This window comes from Megalobrama amblycephala, linkage group LG1, assembly GCF_018812025.1.
Source record: "Megalobrama amblycephala isolate DHTTF-2021 linkage group LG1, ASM1881202v1, whole genome shotgun sequence".
Taxonomy (NCBI): Eukaryota; Metazoa; Chordata; class Actinopteri; order Cypriniformes; family Xenocyprididae; genus Megalobrama; species Megalobrama amblycephala.
In genome coordinates this window covers 51,049,590-51,071,580 of record NC_063044.1, presented here as the reverse complement: position 1 = coordinate 51,071,580, position 21,991 = coordinate 51,049,590, and the positions used below count along the sequence as shown (strand labels likewise).

The 21,991-nt window shown below is 34.0% G+C and overlaps 1 protein-coding gene and 1 long non-coding RNA gene across 2 annotated transcripts; one reads left to right on the top strand and one right to left on the bottom strand.

Moving 5' to 3' along the window:
* Positions 1-6,895: 6,895 nt before the first annotated feature.
* LOC125273938 lies at positions 6,896-16,578 on the bottom strand. The gene is made up of 12 exons (XM_048199778.1): positions 16,251-16,578; positions 12,169-12,300; positions 11,962-12,096; positions 10,661-10,691; positions 10,065-10,207; positions 9,832-9,963; positions 9,718-9,742; positions 8,895-8,927; positions 8,711-8,749; positions 8,537-8,618; positions 7,468-7,512; positions 6,896-7,340 (listed from the first exon to the last, which is right to left on the bottom strand). Exons 2-12 carry the CDS (start codon positions 12,289-12,291, stop codon positions 7,253-7,255), a joined length of 876 nt encoding a protein of 291 aa, XP_048055735.1. The 5' UTR covers positions 12,292-12,300; positions 16,251-16,578; the 3' UTR covers positions 6,896-7,252.
* A 3,083-nt stretch (positions 16,579-19,661) lies between these two features.
* LOC125273932 lies at positions 19,662-21,358 on the top strand. Its single transcript, XR_007186143.1, has 2 exons — positions 19,662-20,702; positions 20,923-21,358. It is a non-coding gene; the product is annotated as an uncharacterized LOC125273932 (long non-coding RNA).
* The last annotated feature ends 633 nt before the right edge of the window (positions 21,359-21,991 follow it).

The following is a 21,991-nucleotide window of genomic DNA, read 5'->3' as shown; positions in this document are numbered from 1 at the left end:
AAAGACTTTTTTTACAGTACACATTTTTAAATGATAGAAAAATCTGATGATGTACAGTCAGAATATCTTCAGGAAAAGATAGATAGATAGATAGATAGATAGATAGATAGATAGATAGATAGATAGTTGTGCTCAGAATTATTGGCACCCCTGGTAAATTTGATCAAAAATTGCTGAAAAAGTAATCTGCATTGTTTATCACTTTGACCTTTCATTAAAAATATATAAAAATCTAACCTTTCATTGAAGTAAAAGAAAACATTTTCATCAGTAACTAAGTACAATGAAAGTATCTAAAGTAAACCAGGATGTTTCCTGTCATTTTAAATGATCAGAATGAATCTTTGACAACGGGTTCTAAAAATATGGCTTCTTATTAAAAAAAAAAAAATGTTCACATGGCTCAATTTACCCCAGGTTAGGGGTAAGTTGATCCGAGTCAGTGGGTAGGTTGCATCTTCTGACCATCAAACTGAATCTGAATCAAACCCATGTGACATTGGAAAGATAATTTACCTCTTTTAAAAACTAATTTAATAATCAACTTTCCTTTTACACAGTCACATTTCCTTTCTTAAAGCTCAAACAACATAGAACCAACCAAATGAAGGTGAAATTTCAATATATTCAATTGTTTGCATTTCTGAAACAAAATGTCGAACAGCAAAGCTGTAACAGAGTTTGTTCTGTGAAATTAAATTAAAAAATAAATTAGAATGAATGCATAAATGTCACTGAAACTAGTAACATTTTAGGCTTTTGGCCTGTGATGCTGAAGATGTTCATCCATTAGGGAATAAAAGTGGAAAGATAAATATGATTAATCATCTTCTGGTTCTTCTCAGAGAAACTCAAAAAATAAAAAGATAAACTAACAAGCGGTGTAATATTACATTGAAACTATACCAGTTTATACTTCAGAGATTTAATCTAAATTCAGTGCCTTATGGTGGGTTAAGTTAAAATGCTGGCTCAATTTACCCCACAGAATTTGACTCACTTTGCCCCATAGCAGCCATTTTATACATTGCTAAATCACCAATATGGATCATAAATATTTTTTAGACCTGCACAAATTTGCTTTGATGTAACAGCATTACATCTGTTTAAGTTTACCCTGATAAGCCAAACACTATTTGTACAGTAAATGGTGTCCTCCACTCCTCCCACGTGCTTCTTTCACAGTGTGGCAGAAATGGTGTGTGGTTCCAAAGTTATAAGATCACAGACTGAGATAATGGAGGACTGAAACACATTTCTGCCGAAATTGGTGTTTCCAGGTGCACTTTTCCAGCTATATACACACATATATACATACATATATATATATATATATATATATATATATATATATATATATATATATATATATATATATATGTATATATATATATATATATACACATCATATAATATATATATGTTCCTTTTATTAAATTCTGTAGGCTACTTATAAAATTTACTTATAATTTTTTTTTAATTTTATTAAATTCTGTAGGCTATTTATGTTTTGTTAATTTAATGTAAATTGGCTGTAAATATTGCTAGTACTTAATTTAGAGATCGGTCAAAGAAGTTTTGAGATTGGATCTGTAAAATAAAAAATAAAACTGTAAATATGCAAACGTCTGTTTTTGAATAAACAAACTTGTTGCATTTTTATAAATCGTTTGTTAGTTATTGTACATGGGGAAAAAAAACTATATTTAAAAAGTAAATTACTGTAGACAGAAAGAATTATTATAAAATAACTTGATGAAACCTTAAATTTACAGTTTAACCTGAAAGTTAGTTGTTTTACATAATTTGACATTATCAGTTTTTCCATAGCTTAATAAGCAATTATCAACAGTAATATACTGTAATTTAATTCATTTTGACCATAAATGGTTGTATTGAGTGTATGTTTACAGTTTTTGCATGCAATGTTGTGAAATGGTAAATGGTGCCTTCCACTCCTCCCACGTGCTTCTTTTCACAGAGTGGCAGAAAATGGTACGTGGTTCCAAGTTATAAGGTCACACGGCAATATGGCTGAGATAATGGAGGACTGACGCGTTTCTGCTGATGATGAGGTTTCTAGGTACACTCGTAACAATATGTTTTATCAGGGTTGGAGCTGCACTCAGGACAGTGGTCCTGCTCTAATGATATGCTATGAATACTAAACTGGTATTTCCCATCATTCACAATGTTTCTGTAAAATTACTAATACTGTAAATGTGCAGGCTTTCTTTGATTAAAACTTACTAATATTTTGTTAATTTAACATAAATTGGCTGCAATTATTGCTATTTCTACTTAATTTAGAGATTGATCAAAGAACTTGTGAGACTGGATTTGTAAAATAAAAATTAAAACTGTAAATATACAAATGTCTGTTTTTGAATTAATGCACTTTTTGCGTTTTTATAAATCATTTCTTAGTTGTTGTACATGGAAAAAAATATATTTTTAAGTAACTTACTGTAGACAGACACATAATTATTATAAAATAACTTTATAAAACCCTAAATTTACAGAGTTTAACCTGAAAGTTAGTTGTTTTACATAATTTGACATTATTTGTAGTCTAATAAGCAACTATCAACAGTAATATACTGTAATTCATTTTGAGTGTAAATAGTTGTATTGGACTGTATTTTTATATGGTTATTTGCTGTGATTTAAGGGAATCCAAACTTTGCTGCCAGACTTTTTTCAGGTTTTTTAGTGTACATAAAACGATTCAATAATTAGCGCATGTATTTATATCAGGGTATCTGCAGATATGAACAAGTTAAATTTAAGACTTTTTAAGGACCCGCGGATACCCTGATTATATATCTACACATTTAGATGTCCGCATCAATAGAAATTTATAAAAGTGATTTTATACACATATAAAGCACTTTACATGCAAGTAAAACGTCTACTTTTAAGGTTTTACTTTTAATTAAAATTAATTTATACTCCTTAATGTCAAGTTTGTCAAAACTCTATGTCATTGACCTTTGGGTGGCTTTCACACAAGGTCCTTCCTTTTTGATGATTGCTACAGTCTCATATATGACAGGACATTTGAGAGGCTATGTGATTTTGATCACATGGCACCACAGCTTCAGATAACCTATAGTTTCACTGACATTCAAGTATTTATGCGGGACCTACAAACACTAAACCTTAGGTGTCCCACATTAGGCAGTGTCCTACTTTAGAGCAATTCACCCTATATATAGGCTACATTTTTAGTTGTTTTTATTATTAGCTATTATATGCATTTAAGACACTTTTCAAGTATTTCATAAAGAGTAGTAGAAGAAGGTTTTTGTCAAACCGCGCACAAGCGGAGACTCGCGGAAGAGAACATGGTGTTTTTCTTCAAGAATACTGTTGGATAATATTATTAATCTGCTAATCATAAAAAAACGCTTCAGAATCAGAGCCAAACTATATTTAAATGTAGATAATAATATATTTCATACCTTAAGCGGATCCTTTGCCACATTAACAGAAGAGAGAAGAATGAAACCGCAGAAATAAGAATGAAACTTCACCTGGATCTGCAGAAGCGCGTTCTCGAGCAGCTTGTTTCACGAGCTCGCCTCTCATTCACTCTAATGCTGAACGAACTTGACCTGCTGTCCTCGAAGACTCGAACCCGAGGCTCGGCTCGAGAATCTGCAGGTATACTGAGAGGAAGAGGAGGAGGGCGAGGAGGAGGAGGAAGAGGAGGAAGAGGAGGAGGAGGAAGAGGAGGAAGAGGAGGAGGAGGAAGAGGAGGAAGAGGAGGAGGGAGGGGGAGGGGGAGGAAGAGGAGGAGACTGTGATTGGTCAAATTATGAAAAAGAGGGAGGAGCCAAATGCAAAAATTTAAATTCAAGTACAGTAGCGACAAACTGTCAGTCTGAGGTTTTACCAGCAGTGGGTTTTCTGTAGGCGTCCAACCCAGTCTCAGATTCTGAGAAATCGCGTATTGAATTGAGATTTTCATTCTCATGTCATCAACAATCTGTCAGTCAGTCATATTTATTTATTTAAAAACAGCAGCTGTTGGTCAAAGTGATGTTTAAACAAATAGCATAATTAAAATTAGGACACAAAACACAATCACAGACAACAATGTACAAAACATTAACAATGCACCTGCTTCTGACCATATCAAATAATCAATAAGAGATGAGTTTTAAGAAGAGACTTAAATTCTTCATATTGAGGCAGTTTTAATGTAAAGTGACAGATTATTAAAGAATGACAAGAACTGTGATAAAAACAAGCGAAGGGAGATGTCGTCTTGAGGAGGGAAGTTTTCAGCTGTTTAAGGGGTGTGAGATTTGACTCATATCACATGTGAGAGTTTAAGAAACAAAGAAGATGATCTTGCCAAACTGACAAATGATTTAATATTCAAATCAAGTGGTTTATTTTGTTTAAAAATCTTGTGAATGTGAAAGTGGTGAGGGGGACTTTTACCACACAAACACACGGGGAAAATACACACAGATACAAATGCTTCAGCTAAATAATGTTTTTCATGATGTCTAAGGTAATACTTTTTAATCACTTTAGAAAAGTTTGCACTACTTTCTGTTTATTTTGATAAATTAAACAATACATTTTGTTCAATAAATATACTGTCATTAAAATATAAAAAACAAAAATATAGAAACAAAATTATTTTAAAAAGTAAAGATTCTGAAAGCATTGAAGGAGATCCCATAATAATTTAATATAGATTTACAGTAGTAACAATAAATATATTTTAATATATGATATTATTAATATCATATTTTTGAATGTGACGGTTTGATTATAAATATGGTGATTATCTCTAGGGTTTGATGCATGATATTTCCATCTGAATATAGTCATATCATGTAGAGAAATAAATTCAGCCAGCTGTTTATTATTATGTTAATTATTGTGCATTCCACCCCAAACACCATATTTTTACATATTCTTCTGTTATGAAAAACTGTTGCTTTAATTACCTTTAACAAAACGGAAAAACATTAAAGGTGCCCTAGAACTTCTTTTTAAAAGATGTAATATAAGTCTAAGGTGTCCCCTGAATGTGTCTGTGAAGTTTCAGCTCAAAATACCCCATAGATTTTTTTTAATTAATTTTTTTAACTGCCTATTTTGAGACATCATTATAAATGAGCCGATTCAGGGTGTGTGGCCCTTTAAATCTGGTGCTCCACGCCCCAAGAGCTCGGGCTTGCCTTAAACAACATAAAAAAAAGATCAAACAGCTAATATAACCCTCAAAATGGATCTTTACAAAGTGTTCGTCATGCAGCATGTCTAATCGCGTAAGTACAGTGTTTATTTTGATGTTTACATTGATTCTGAATAAGTTTGATAGTGCTCTGTGGCTAAAGCTAACATTACACACTGTTGGAGAGATTTATAAAGAATGAAGTTGTGTTTATGAATTATACAGACTGCAAGTGTTTAAAAATGAAAATAACGACGGCTCTTGTCTCCGTGAATACAGTGAGAAACGATGGTAACTTTAACCACATTTAACAGTACATTAGCAACATGCTAACGAAACATTTAGAAAGACAATTCACAAATATCACTAAAAATATCATGATATCATGGATCATGTCAGTTATTATTGCTCCATCTGCCATTTTCACTGTTGTTCTTGCTTGCTTACCTAGTCTGATGATTCAGCTGTGCACAGATCCAGACGTTAATACTGGCTGCCCTTGTGTAATGCCTTGAACATGGGCTGGCATATGCAAATATTGGGGGCGTACATATTAATGATCCCGACTGTTACGTAACAGTCAGTGTTATGTTGAGATTCGCCTGTTCTTCTGAGGTCTTTTAAACAAATGAGATTTATATAAGAAGGAGGAAACAATGGAGTTTGAGACTCACTGTATGTCATTTCCATGTACTGAACTCTTGTTATTCAACTATGCCGAGGTAAATTCAATATTTGAATCTAGGGCACCTTTAAGACCTCAATTGGTCTTAAAATATAGACAATGATTATAGCAATTCTCATTTGGTACTCAAGTCTACATTAAAACATATATATTGGATCAAACCCCACGATCACATCAAGATCAGACAAATATCCACTACATATGCTATTTTAGTTCCCTTACTCAACAACAAATCCTTTAAACTTAATGGTATTCAGAACAGAAAAAGAATGAAAAACATCAAGCCAAAACAAATTAATTTAAAGGTAAATTGAAACAGAAACAGCGTTATAATCTACCTCTCTCATTTAGCACAAATCCAAATGTTTCCATATTCACGATGTATTTGAATGCTAAACTATATTTATTATTTAAATGCTTTGATTATACACATACTATTTAAAATGAGCAGTGCAACTTTTTATATATTTGGTTGACTGTGTTATTTTGACAATTAACAGGCTGCGATGTTTCTAAAGCTGAAAGGTTTTTGTTGTGTGTGCGTGAGGCGCTGGCGCGATCACTTTAAATTTCTTATAAAAAATGGAAAAAAGAGATTTATGGTCTTAAGAGTAACACCATTCGAATCTGTGAAGGGTTACCTAGGCTTATTATTTTTGTACACTCATAATAAAAACAGAACATTTGTTTTTAAAATAAAGAAAACAAAAACAATTTTCTGCTTCTCGGTTTCCTTTCCGTGAAATTTCCTCTCAAAAATAAACCAAAACTCAGGATATAGTCTGAGTTGTAGCAGTTTTTTTTTTTCATTTATTTTGTTAATATGTTAATTATTTAAGTTAAATATATTTTGCGTATAGCATAGGCTGTTTATTACTTTTATATTCAGTTCACACTTCTGAAAAAAAGCCGAGCTCCAGGAGGCGTGCTGTGGGCAGAGCTAAAGAGACACAGCACGGGTCTGCAAGCTGCAGACCTCATTATAAATAAAAAGGGAACAAAAACGTGCGTGTTGTTATTGAACTGGACAATGACATCCCTGTTTTTTTCCAGTGCTGATAAGTCAAGTCAAGTCACCTTTATTTATATAGCAATTTTTACAATGCAGATTATTATGTCAAAGCAGCTTTACAGTGATAACGTGAATAATTTTGTCCAGCTTAAATTCAGTATAGATTAATTCAGTTGTAAGAATCAACAATTAGTTTATTTATATATATATATACTTTATTATATTTAAAAATAATATTATAATTGCGTCCCAAATATTTGTAAAATGTACAGAATAATGAGACAATTGAAATTCGCCAGTACTGCTTATTTATATAAGGCGCGAGTGCATATTAAAAATCACCCGTGATGTTGATTTAATGATGTTGATCATCATCTGGACACTGAATCGTTTCAGATTCCTGCTGTGAACGAGGATCAGCAGATCCGACCTTCACCAGATCCCTGCGTGAAACACATTCAGATTCAGTTCAGATTCATCTAAATCAGATATACTTTACATCATCATTTGTCTAATTAATCTCTGAAATGAAAATCAGTTCAAGTCTTTTTCTCAGTTTGATTCACTCACCTGTTTTGGATCATCTTCACGTTGACAGATGAACCGTGCATCTGTCTGAAAACATCAGAATATTGTTAAGAAGGATTCATCCAATCAGAGTGCTGTTTACTGAATATCAGTCAGAGCCTCGATCGCAGTCAGCAAGAGAGTCAAGAATGCTCCGATGCAGAATTTATGTCCTTTTACTTGAGTAGTGAACTTATGTGAGCGAGTTAATAACCAGAATGTAAGTTGTTTATTACCTATATTATCATGTGATCTGTTCGATGTGTTTGAAGGCAGATTTGTGCACTTTATTGATTTACCACCAGATCATTTGTTCGCCATCGCGGCAATCCAATTAGCGCATATAGTGTTAAAGTTCACTTGTTATATATAACTAAGGTCTGAGTATCATTACAGTGCGAGTAATATCTCTGGATGGTGATTTATATTTGTGTATATATTACGTTATCTTTAGTTTCCTCTGCCTGTAATGACATGTTAAAATGGCGTCTTTCATATCTAATGCCATGTGTGATCTTTCGTTATCTTGTGGACAAATTAAGTACTGCAACAACTTTAATCATGTAACCTGGATTGTTGCCTATGTGAGTTATTGATTTAGCTGTATATCTAATATTTATTGTTGTTCTTTGATACTTATAGACCACTGCTCACTGTTACCACTCCCGTTACCACTTTAACTGAATTATCAGTAAACTTCAAACTCTGCTTTAACTGAGAAATCCTCCTCCTCCAACACAAATACAGCCCTTACCCAATACTCCTGAATACGTATTATTGGATACTTTGGTTTCTAGGTGATTTTGGAACCTTCAAAAAACTTTAACTCGATTTTTCTCAAAATTGACTTATAACTAATTGACAATAACTAATTTTTGAAAATATGCTCATCGCGACTCATTTTGCCAGCACAGGACACATATATAAATTCATAGAAACCTGTTGTGACAGACTCATAAAATAACCGAATAAAATGAGTGAAAATGTGATTGATGATGACCTGAGCTCTTGTGAACTAGTGTCAGACGTAAAGACTAAAGTATGATGTAAGGAAAGATCAGTCTGGACTCACCTGAAGATTCTTTTACGCAGCATGAAACAGATGAAGATGATGAAGATGATGATGAAGAGAGCAAACAACCACCACAGCTGATCTACACAAGTGATCAAATATCAAATCATCTGATCAATAACAATGATGAATCAATATTAGAGTTAAAAGGGTTTAAAGCTCTTGATGTTTTACCTGAGAGCTGGAGAGACGGAGTCACTTCATCCAGAACATCTTTAAAACACACAATGATCACAAATATCAGACAATATGACAGAAAACAAAGGCCTGTTCACATTCAAACTGGATTGAGTCTGAATCAGATCTGAATCAGTGTTTTATTAGTGAATCAGACACACGTGTATCAGCTGAAACTCACCTGAGTTTGGAGTCACTGCAGTTTCATTCCTCACTGAAAAACACATTCACACTCATTATGATTCACTTACAGAAGATTCACTTCAACACAGAGTTTGATCTGAATCAGGACAGATTCACTTCAACACAAAGTTTGATCTGCATCAGAACAGATTCACTTCAACACAGAGTTTGATCTGAATCAAGACAGATTCACTTCAACACAGAGTTTAATCTGAATCAGGACAGATTCACTTCAACACAGAGTTTGATCTGAATCAGGACAGATTCACTTCGACACAGAGTTTGATCTGAATCAGGACAGATTCACTTCAACACAGAGTTTGATCTAAATCAGGACAGATTCACTTCAACACAGAGTTTGATCTGAATCAGGACAGATTCACTTCAACACAGAATTTGATCTGAATCAAGACAGATTCACTTCAACACAGAGTTTGATCTGAATCAGGACAGATTCACTTCAACACAGAGTTTGATCTGAATCAAGACAGATTCACTTCAACACAGAGTTTGATCTGAATCAGGACAGATTCACTTTAGTTTGATCTAAATCAGGACAGATTCACTTCAGCACAGAGTTTGATCTGATTCAGATTCACTTCAGCACAGAGTTTAATCTGAGTTTCCATTCCTTCATGTCACTCCAAACCTCTGTGACTTTACTTTCATGGAGCAAAAACAATGAGGTTTCCTTTTAAAAAAAATCAGCTTTTGTGTTTCACAGAGGAAAGAAAGTCATAATTGGAACAACATGAGAAGATTACAGTGTGAAGTGCATCTTTAAGGATAGATATCATCAAAAGATTTGAAGTCTCTCTCACCTCTGAACATGATGTCCAATCTGAGCTGAAATAAAAGAATCATCAGAGTAATATTTATAGTGTTACTACTAATAGGAAAACAGATAAATGATGAGAGAGATTGAGTTGATTTACTTTTGTTTCATCACAGATGATCTCATGATTAAGTTTCACACAGTGAGAAGTGACGAGACGATCAGATGATACAGATGTTGCAGGATACATCAGTGTGTGTGGATACGATGGATCTGCTAACAGACGCCCGTCCTGAACAAATCAAACACAAAAGGATGAAGTATTGTGTACTGTGTGTGTGTGTGTGTATATATATATAATGGTGTAGTTTGAGGACAGAAACACACACTCACCTCTGAATACCAGCTCTGCTCACAGTCTCCATTGAGTGTTCGATTCAGTAAATTAGACTGAAGTCTGTATTCAAATCCTCCTGCTGTCTGAATCTCTCCACACGACACAGAGATGTCGGCAATATTCTTCTCAAATGAAAAAGCTGTTGTACAGAGTAAATTATTGTACTACATTATTGTTGAATCACAAATGTTTTCTTAAGTTGTCTATTGGAGGTGGTACAAAATATTGATATATATCAAATATCAATATATTGTTGTCCTTCTCTGTGCAGTACAAGAATTGATACGCTGGCATCAAATATCAATATTTTAATTAATAAAATAAATCACTCTAAATAGATTTCCCTGCTCCCAGCGTTGCTACTTCAAGGTGGCGCGCAACACATGAATGAGGGAAACATGAACATAACTTAAAGAGGTTTTTAACTGGATAGCCGACATAAGTGTGAGTAAAATAATAGATGCCGATAAATTCGTTAAGGATTTTGAAAGTTATAATAGGGGTCTCCTGTAAAACAGGTTGGGAACCACTGCTTTAAATTGAATCAGGAAATCTGTATCTCATATCATTAAATATCAAGTGTCTCACTCACCTCTGAATCTGGTCTGATGTCTGTAATAAGACTTTAATAAAAGAAAGAAGCGTTAGAGAATCATTTATAATGTTTACTGTGTTTATGTTTACTGTCCTGTCGAACATCAGCTATAATGATTCATAATCAGAAGATAAGGGTAACACTTTACAATAAGGTTCATTAATTAACATTAGTTAACATGAAATAATAATGAACTGCACTTCCACAGCATATATTAATTTTTGTTAATGTTAACTTTAACATTTACTAATACATTATTAAAATCTTGTGTAAGATTGAAAACATCCAAAGATATTTTAAATGAACAAAGACATTTGCTTTACTGTTTCAACCCCCTCTCACTTGTTACAAGGGCCATTTGGGAGGCACAAAGGTGTTGATAGTGATTGTAGGCCAAGATGTGTGTACATCGGGGATCTACAAATGGTCACACCTTTAGTACAGTGGGGGAAGTTTTAATCTTCTGATTGGTCAGTTTGAATGTCTCACATTTGGGTTTCAGTCACATGGTCAAGGAAGGGATAAAAGAAGAACTGTTGCTCTGACCCTTTTTATTCTCTGCTCTTTTTTTCTGGGCTCTTTTTGATTCTTGGCTTTTCTAGGGCACTCTCTCTCTCTCTCTCTCTCTTTCTCTCTCTCAGGTAACTTTCTGCATACATGCTGTGTACGATTAACGGTATATAATTTTATCATCTCATACATCTATTTTGTAATTATTTTAAGTGTAACCATAATCAGATATTGTCATTAAACCCTTTCTATTACAAATGATGTGCTAACTAGTTTTGATTTAGTATGAACAATAATGTGTTCCCTATTGCAATACAATATTGTCACACTATAGCAACGCTCTCCCACATATTTTGCTATTGTAACTGCACTTATTTCCGTCGTTGGTATAAGTTGCAGTGGGTGGTAATAGACAAGAAATGTACAGAAATATACAGTTTTCATCTTCATCTTGCTGATAATGTTTCTTTAGTCATTCAGCGACCCTACAGCCTGAACCCCTGTAGATCCACCCTTACACTTGTTAACATTAGTTAATGCACTGTGAACATTAACAATGAACAGCTGTACTTTCATTCACTAACATTAACAAAGATTAGTAAATACAGTAACAAATGTATTGCTCATGGTTAGTTCATGTTAGTTAATACATTAACTAATGTTTAACTAATGAACCTTATTGTAAAGTGTTACTGAGATCAGAATAAAGTTAAAACTAAAGAACATTGTCATAATTCTGTTTTTAAATATAAAACAGGTGAATTGTTATAGTAACAGAAATCATTTACCCCATTAACATCACACTGAATCCCATGATGAAGTTGATCCACACAGTCAGAAGTGACGAGACGATCAGATGAGACTGAAATAACAGGATCACTCAGTGTGTGTGGATCTGATGGATCTGCTAACAGACGCCCGTCCTGAACAAATCAAACACAAGAGGATCAGATCGTGTGTGTGTGTGTGTGTGTGTGTGTGTGTGTGACAGTCACCTTTGTATACCAGCTCTGATCACAGTCTCCATTGAGTGTCTGTTTCAGTATATCAGAGGGAAGTTTGTACTCAAATCCTCCTGCTGTCTGAATCTGTCCACAGAACTGATTGATTCTGTTCATGTTTATACACTGAAAAAAGAAAATATGGTTTTAAATAACTTTTACATGATTGTACATATTGTGACCTTTCACATGAGAAACAAAGAGGAGACGAGAAACAGGTTTGCAAGGACCCAACTGGCTGTGGTTTCCTGAACGTTTACAAACTAAAACGCTGTATCAGGAAGTGTAGTGACTTCCCCAAAAACAACAAAACGCAAAAAAAAAAAAAAAACGAACTTGACTAACTTTTCTGAAAAAGTTAACTGTAATCGACCAAATATTGTAGTTTGTCTTATATATATTTTCTTTTTATTGTACACATTTTGGGATATGTTGTCAGATTTCACTTCCATTCTTTTAGTATAAATAAGGGCAAAAAAAACTGTATTAATGAAACAAGACCATATTTGTACCAGCAAGTGAAATTAATGTGTAAAGAAAAAAAAATACTCTGAAACACAAGTGGATTTACACAGTCCGAGAAAGCAAAATGTGTTCGGCTGCGACCTGCTCTCGACTTCCTTTCTTTATGCGTGATGTTGATGAAAGTGTTCCTGTTATTTACTTACTACTATTATTAAGATTTTCCTTCAGTCCGACATATTTGGTGCGCTTTTGAGCTACAACATCTGACATAGCCTAATGTTAGAATAAAATTAATTTGACAACAACAAAATACAGTCGTTGATCCTGTGATAACATCACAGCCTACCTGGAGATGAAGAAAGTCGCTCTGCTTTAAGCTTTAACTCCAAGACCAGACAGATCACATGAGTTCATTTACACTAAACACAAATACAAACTCATATTAGTTCTTAATGTAACGCGTCGAAAAATTGAGTAGGAAAAAAATCCCAGAGCTGCTGCTTACTTTCGTTTTTACGTGTCTGTTCCAGACAAGACACTACATAAACATAGGCTACAAACTTCAAACGCCATTGACATGTGAGAAACAGATCAAATGCAGGTTTGTGGTTCATCTAATTGCAATCATAAATGAGAGAAATGTAAATCATAACGAGAGGTTTCAATTTTCCATTTTTGCATTTGCATTGTATGGTCTGAAAACTGAATTGTGAAGCGTTTTCAATTTTACTTTTGTTAAATTATGACTTTAGAAACAATCATTTGAATAAATGAAATCTAACCGATTTTCTATTTTTCCTTTTTTTTCGTCTTGTAATTTGCGCCGTGGGCTGTAGCATTAGCACGGGGGTGTGGCCGTGCATTTTACTTGGTAGGCTACAGTACAACCACGAGATCCCAGTTCATTTTCAGTGGGAAAGACAGCAGACGGAGGGCAGCTCGAGCAGCAGTGCTTGAATTATTGTACTTTCTGTGTAAATAAAGTTTAAGTTAAGAGTCAGTAAAGCACAGATGTGTGAGAAACAGGTGATTGATCCTCTGGTCTCTCGATCTTCAGTTCTCCTCAAACCAGCAACAGATCCTGGATTATATCAAGTGATTATATGATCCGAGTCAGTGGGTAATTGCATCATCTGACCATCAAACTGAATCTGAATCAAACCCATGTGACATTGGAAAGATAATTTACCTCTTTTAAAAAATAATTTAATAAGCAAATTTTACTTTTATATGGTCACATTTCTTTTCTTAAAGCTCAAACAACATTAAACCAACCAAATGAAGGTGAAATTTCAATATATTCAATTGTTTGCATTTCTGAAACAAAAAATGTCAAACACCAAAGTTGTAACAGAGTTTGTTCTGTGAAATTAAATAAAAACTAAATTAGAGTGAATACATAAATGTCACTGAAACCAGCAACATTTTTGGCTCTTGGCCTGTGATGCTGAAGATGTTCATCCATTAGGGAATACAAGTGGAAAGATAAATATGATTAATCATCTTTTGGTTCTTTTCAGAGAAGGATTCGCTGTTAGTATCAAATAAACTCAAAAACAAAAAAGATAAACTAACCAGTTGTGTAATATTACATTGAAACTGTACCAGTTTATACTTAAGAGATTTAATCTAACTTCATTGCCTTATGGTGGGGTAAGTTAAAATGCTGGCTCAATTTACCCACAGCATTTGGCTCACTTTGCCCCATAGCAGCCATTTTGAGGGGGAAAAATAGCTAGCTAAATAATTTTCATGATTTTATACATTGCTAAATCACCAATATAGATCATAAATATTTTTAGACCTGCACAAATTTGCATTAATGTAACAGCATTACATCTGTTTAAGTTTCTCCTGATAAGCCAAAACCTATTGTAGTTGAACTACTAAGTAAATGGTGTCCTCCACTCCTCCCACGCGCTTCTTTCACAGTGTGGCAGAAATGGTGTGTGGTTTCAAAGTGAGAAGGTCACATGACAATACGGCTGAGCTAATGGAGGATTTACACATGATGGGTTTCTTCCAGGTCGTAACAATATGTTTTATCAGGGTTGGAGCTGAACTCAGGACAGTGGTCCTGCTCTAAATTATATAACTGGTATTTCCCATCATTCACAAATCTTGACAGTGTTTCTGTAAAATAACTAATACTGTAAATGTGCAGGTTCCTTTGATTAAAACTTACTTATATTTTGTTAATTTAACATAAATTGGCTGTAATTATTGCTATTTCTACTTAATTTAGAGATTGGTCAAAGAAGTTGGATTGGAATTGGATGCACTTTTTGCATTTTTATAAATCATTTCTTAGTTATTGTACACAGAAAAAGATATATTTTAAAAGTAACAAACTGTAGATAGACAAATAATTATTATAAAATAACTTTATAAAACCCTAAACTTATAGGCCCGGTTTCACAGACAGGGTTTAGGTTAAGCCAGGATTAGGCCTTATTTCATTTAGGGTTTGTAAGTAGCTTTTATAAACGTACCCTAGAAAAAAACATTACTGGTGTGCATCTTGAGACAAAACAATGGCTCTGACATATTTTAAGATATGTCAGTGCAAGTTACTTTCAGTTAAAACAGCTCAAACATGCATTTTAGTCTAGGACTAGCTTAAGCCTTGTCTGTGAAACCGGGAGACAGAGTTTAACCTGAAAGTTAGTTTGTAGTCTAATAAGCAACTATCAACAGTAATATACTGTAATTCATTTTGAGTGTAAATAGTTGTATTGGACTGTATTTTTATATGGTTGTTTGCTGTAATGTAAGGGAATCTAAACTTTGCTGCCAGACTTTTTTTCAGGTTTTTTTAGTGTACATAAAAAGATTCAATAATGAGCGCATATATATATATATATATATATATATATATATATATATATATATATATATATATATATATATATATACACACATTTAGATGTCTAGATAAATAGAAATTTACAAATGTGATTTCATATACATAGAAAGCACATTAACGCAAGTAAAAGGGCTACGTTTAAGGTCTCAAATAAGTTTTAGGGGAATAAAATGTCAACATGTGGTTCAAATAATGTTCCCTTGTCATTTAGTGTAACACTTTTAAAAATCAAAACAACTTATCCTGACCTGTACATATTAAAATATATAAAAGAATAAGTGAGCATTGCATTTTAAATTAGTAAACAATTATTGGGTAAAACCTCGGATAGTCTCTAATATGGCATGAATAGATTTTTTGTTGTAAATATCCCTGACAAGATATTTTGTTATACTGAATGACATTTTAGTGGGTGTCTTTCTGTAAAGCATGGTAAAAATTGATGACATTAAATTTCTATATATAGCTTTGAGTTGTTGTTTTCAGTACATCAGAATGGGTTGTTTAATTAAAAATATATATATATATGCATTTAAGACACTTTTTAAGTATAGTAGAAGGTTTTTGTCAAACCGCGCACAGAAGTGTCGAGGTATAAACTTCTGATACTCGCGGAAGAGAACATGGTGTTTTTCTTCAAGAATACTGTTGGACAATATTATTAACCTGCTAATCATAAAAAAACGCTTCAGAATCAGAGCCAAACTATATTTAGGCTACATGTAGATAATAATATATTTCATACCTTAAGCGAATCCTTTGCCACAATAACTGAAGAGAGAAGAATGAAACCGCAGAAAGAAGAATGAAACTTCACCTGGATTTGCAGAAGCGCGTTCTCGAGCAGATTTAGTTCACGAGCTCGCCTCTCATTCACTCTAATGCTGAACGAACTTGACTTGCTGTCCTCGAAGACTCGAACCCGAGGCTCGGCTCGAGAATCTGCCGGTACCGAGAGGAACAGAGGAGGGCGATGAGGAAGAGGAGGAGGGGGAGTAGGAGGATGAGGATGATGAGGAGGAGGAATTGGGCCGGTCCTGCTGCTTACTCGAAAGGATGATTGACAGGTTCGGGAGGAGCCTAATCATTCAGTTCTACTTCTGGAACTTTACCCGGCGACAGACTGTGATTGGTCAAATGATGAAAAAGAGGGAGGAGCCAAATGCAAACATTTAACTTAAAGTACAGTAGCGACAAACTGTCAGTCAGGTTTTACCAGCAGTGGGGTTTCTGTAGGCGTCCAATTAAGCAAATTAAGCATCGTTTCTCCAAGATCTGCATCTCCATGATCGATTTCTGAAATCTTTTAACGAGATCTGTTTCATCTGAGAGTTTGAGCTGATCTGCAGAATATGGTGTTTCCAGATGCTCATCTTTTCCAGCTCCAGTTTTCCCAGATCCAGGGCCTGGTCGTATAAAGTTGTGTACGCACAAAAAGACACTGAAATTATGCAAATTTCCACCCACATATCGGGGTTTATAATAAAAAAATAAATAAATTTGAGATAAATATGTGCAAACTATATCAATACACTCAGTACACGCTCTTCAACTGAGTGAGCGAAGTCATGAAGTAAACTGAATTATTTAAAGCCCGTTTACATTTTGATAGATAACAAAAAAGAAAGTTTAAAAGTAAGTTTAAAAAGTTTAAAAGTTTTATTTTTAAAATGTTTTGTCAGATAATTGTTTTCACACTGAAAAAAATATTTCCATTAATAAAATCCTAAAACATATTTAGAGGTGAATTAAGTTTGGTTTCTTGCCATGAATTAAAAAACTTAAGCCAAACACATGATACATTTTTGTAAGATGTTTCATTTAAACATGAAACAAGTTTATATGATAATGAAGGAATGTGTGACATAGGCTATCTGTAAACTGAGCCAAAACTAAAATACACAATAAATCACTATATAAAGCACTGTGTATTTGTAGCCTGCTAGACTTTTGCATATAATTGTGCGTTGGTTCGTAAAGTACAAATAAAAACAGATACCAGTTAAATGTGCACAAAATAACTGATCTTACAATCTGTCAGTCAGTCATATTTATTTATTTAAAAACAAAGTTTAAGCAAATAGAGTAATTAAATTAGGACACAAAACACAATCACAGACAACAATGTACAAAATATTAACAATGCACCTGCTTCTGACCATATGAAATAATAAATAAGAGATGAGTTTTAAGAAGAGACAGAAAATCTTCATATTGAGGCAGTTTTAATGTAAAGTGACAGATTACTAAAGAGTGACAAGAATTATGGTGAAAAGAAACAAAGAGTTTTGAGCTTTTTTTTTTTTTGAGTTTAACTAGAGCGAGATTTGACTCATCAGCACATGTGAGAGTCCAAGAAACGAAGAAGCTGATCTTGCCAAACTGACAAATGATATTCATGGAAATATTCAAATCAAGTTTTTTATTTTGTTTAAAAATCTCATGAATGTAAATGTAGGTGGTGAGGGGGACTTTTACCACACTGACACACGGGGAAAATACCCTACACACATATACAAATACTTTACTTAAATTATGTCTATGGTAATACTTTTTAATCACTTTAGCAAAGTTTGCACTACTTTCTGTTTATTTTGATAAATTAAACAATACATTTTTGTTCAATAAATATACTGTCATTAAAGGTGATAAAGAGGATCTTTTCGTCGACTGAGAAACCAAAGACTGTTAGTGAGTTTTTGAAATGAGCACATGCGTAAGAACAGCCCCCCTCCTTCACAGCTCATTTCGAGGGAACGCCTCCCAAAACTCGTGCCACGAGTATTGGAACACGAGTGTTTACCACCGGCATTCGCTGTGTCGTGTTAGTGGATTCATTATGTCGGACTCACCGCAGGTAACTCATAATCTGCTGTTGTTTCTCCTGTCTCCTGACAAAAACATTGCATGCGGCGCCTGTGGAGTGTGGAAAGTTACTGGAGCGCGCAGCCGCGCTCGTCTCTCACAAGGAACGCCACGGCAGTGATTGACAAGCCAGAGGGCCAATCGTTTACGCGATGATTTTCAAGGCCCTACCTCGTGCACAGATGATGTATATTAATATTATTCCTTTCAGTGCACCTAATAAATAGTCTTTTGTCAGTTAGTAAAGACAGTTTCAAGTAATATTGCAAAAATGTATAAAACAAAACATCCTCTTTAGCACCTTTAATTCTTGAGTGTAGCAGAAAATCAAATTATGAAATGAAAAAAAAACCTGTTTTTTGACCTCAAAATAAAGCACTTTCCCTCTGTACATGACTGTGGGGACGAGCACTTCTGTGCTGCTGGAATTCTTATAATTAATTAAAAAGCAAATACTGCCACATTGATGCTCAAGAAGGTGTTCAAATAACATAGTGTTTCATTTTAGAACATAAAGAAAGTGTAATCCTAAAGTGCTTTTCAAATGGACATTTAAAGACCTTTAAACTCTTGTTTAGTGGTTCATGAATACTTGTAAAGTCTTGCTTAGTGGTTCATGAATGAGTTTCGAAAACATGAGTTTCGAAAGTTTCGCAAGTTTCTTCCTTTACTTCTGCTGCTGAGTCAAATCTCGCTCTAGTTAGACATTTCAGAATTTCCCGCCTCTATGTAAGGGAATCTAAACTTTGCTGCCAGACTTTTTTTCAGGTTTTTTTAGTGTACATAAAAAGATTCAATAATGAGCGCATATATATATATATATATATATATATATATATATATATATATATATATATATATATATATATATATATATATATACACACATTTAGATGTGTAAATAAATAGAAATTTACAAATGTGATTTCATATACATAGAAAGCACATTAACGCAAGTAAAAGGGCTACGTTTAAGGTCTCAAATAAGTTTTAGGGGAATAAAATGTCAACATGTGGTTCAAATAATGTTCCCTTGTCATTTAGTGTAACACTTTTAAAAATCAAAACAACTTATCCTGACCTGTACATATTAAAATATATAAAGAATAAGTGAGCATTGCATTTTAAATTAGTAAACAATTATTGGGTAAAACCTCGGATAGTCTCTAATATGGCATGAATAGATTTTTTGTTGTAAATATCCCTGACAAGATATTTTGTTATACTGAATGACATTTTAGTGGGTGTCTTTCTGTAAAGCATGGTAAAAATTGATGACATTAAATTTCTATATATAGCTATAATTTCCCGCCTCTAGAAACATCACGCAGCTCATTGGCTCTCGCGTGCTTCCTCACTGCGATCGCATGATTTCTCCTTCCTTGTGTTTGAATGACAAGCGCGCCTTCACGCGTGACTCAAAATAAGATTTTCACCGAACAACTTGAATTCTGCACTCAACTTCACACAGAATTACTGTACTTTCTGTGGTAAATAAAGTGTAAAGTTAAGAGTCAGTAAAGCACAGATGTGTGAGAAGATCAGGTGACTGATCCTCTGGTCTCTCGATCTTCAGTTCTCCTCAAACCAGCAACAGATCCTGGATTATATCAAGTGATTATTGGATTTACATCATGATTCTGCTCACATGTGGAGATGAACTGGAGGATCTGGATGAAACACACGTGGAAAAATTCAATGTTTCAGTAAAAGTTTCAGGAAGTACTGCAGAAGATTGAAGAAAACAGTGGGAAATGGAGGGAAATTTATCATGGAACACATGGAAAGGAGGGACAGCAGAGACACCCAGGTAAAAAAGTAGTATACTTTAGTGTATTTGAAATATGAATGAAGTACATGAATTATAAAACAAGTATACTTCTACTTGTTGTACTTTATTTAAAGAGTATTTGATTTGTACTTTTTAAAAGTATACTTCAAAAAAGATGTAATTAAGTTCAACTTAATAGTCCAAACAGTAAGTATACTAATTTATCAGTAATCAAATTATTTTTTAAATGTACTTTTTGAAAGTGTACTTTGTTGTTAATGTATTTTAAATTGTATTGAAGTTTATTTTTTTTAAGTGTATTAAATTTGACATATGTAACCAGGTTGAAATTATATCTTTACTTTTACGGTTGAAATGTCACCAAATCCTGATGAACATTGTTTCCTATACATTTAAGATGTGTTCTGTTGCCAATGTTTATGGCTGGATGTTGTATTCAGACATAGTGTTAATACCTGTACTGTCACTTTAAGAGTGTCGCAGGCTTTGTGGCGTCATTCACGCGCTTCCTTCAGTTTGCGCCAGACTAGCTGAGAGGAGGTAATGTATTATTTTGCTCGTCAGTTTTAAACATTTATTTCGGTTTTTGTACGACACAAACCTTGTTTTATGCATGTATAAATGTTAGTTTTGAGGTTGCGAACATGCAGTTAGTGTCAATTGAACGTAAAACTTGTAAACAGACTTTTTGCAAGCTTTAAAGTAGACATGTTTCCACGTGCTAGTCTACAGGATTTTCTGTATGTTTATCTGCTAACAGGAGCTTGAGACCTGTGTATTGTGTGGAGGAGACTGCATGTGACAGAGCCTTATGTATTTTTTTGTTGAATTGTACAGGTATGTGTATAATGTTCATGATAATTTGTCTGGCATAGTGTTTACATTGATTGCATATGTAAAAGAAATTCATGTTGTCAATTACATTGAGCATTTTATAATTTATTTAGTTCATTTTCACATTTTTATTTAAAAGTATTTTTGCTGATAATAGTAAAAGTTTTATCAGTATATGTATATGCAGTTTGCGCCAGACTAGCTGAGAGGAGGAGCTTGAGACCTGTGTATTGTGTGGAGGAGACTGCATGTGACAGAGCCTTATGTATTTTTTTGTTGAATTGTACAGTTTGCACCAGGTTTGCTGAGAGGAAACGAATTTGCTGTTCGCCTCCATTAAAAGAGAAACCAGCAGTACAGTTGGTCGTGGTCTGTGTCTTTCCTTCATTCAACACAACAAGAACACAACGCAGAATATACAAGGGTTAAGGGACGTGCATCCAACCTAACCAACTGTTAAAGACAGAGCGCGTCCGTTACAATGGTGCCGTGACCTTTCAAGGATTAGTCTGAAGATCGACGTCAGCTCGTTCGCCGTGGGAAGTTGCATTCACTCGCCTCTTACCGTGGTCAGGTATTTCCTTGGACTGCAACCTGATATTTATTTTCTTTGTCTTCAATATAACAGCATTTAAGAGAGTGCTTTACTGATGTGCAATTGATTGCTGATTGATGTGATTATCTAGATTTTTTTTTTTTTTTTTTTTGATGCTCTTCCAGTTTGGTCATTTAGATTTAATGATTTAGATTTATTTTATCGACTATATTTTTTTTACTCTCATAGTTCTTTTCTGTGTATGGAGTGACTGAAATATGGCAGAGGGTTACACATATTTTGCAGAGGGTGAAATTGATAATGCTGAGGGTGACTATATGGAGGACCAGTTTGGTGTGGGGAGGGGTTTGTTCTTTCGACCCTTAGAGTCCAGAACACCAGGGCCTAGTGTCACAGCGTTACACACCCACGGCTTACCTCTACACGTTATGTAGATCGT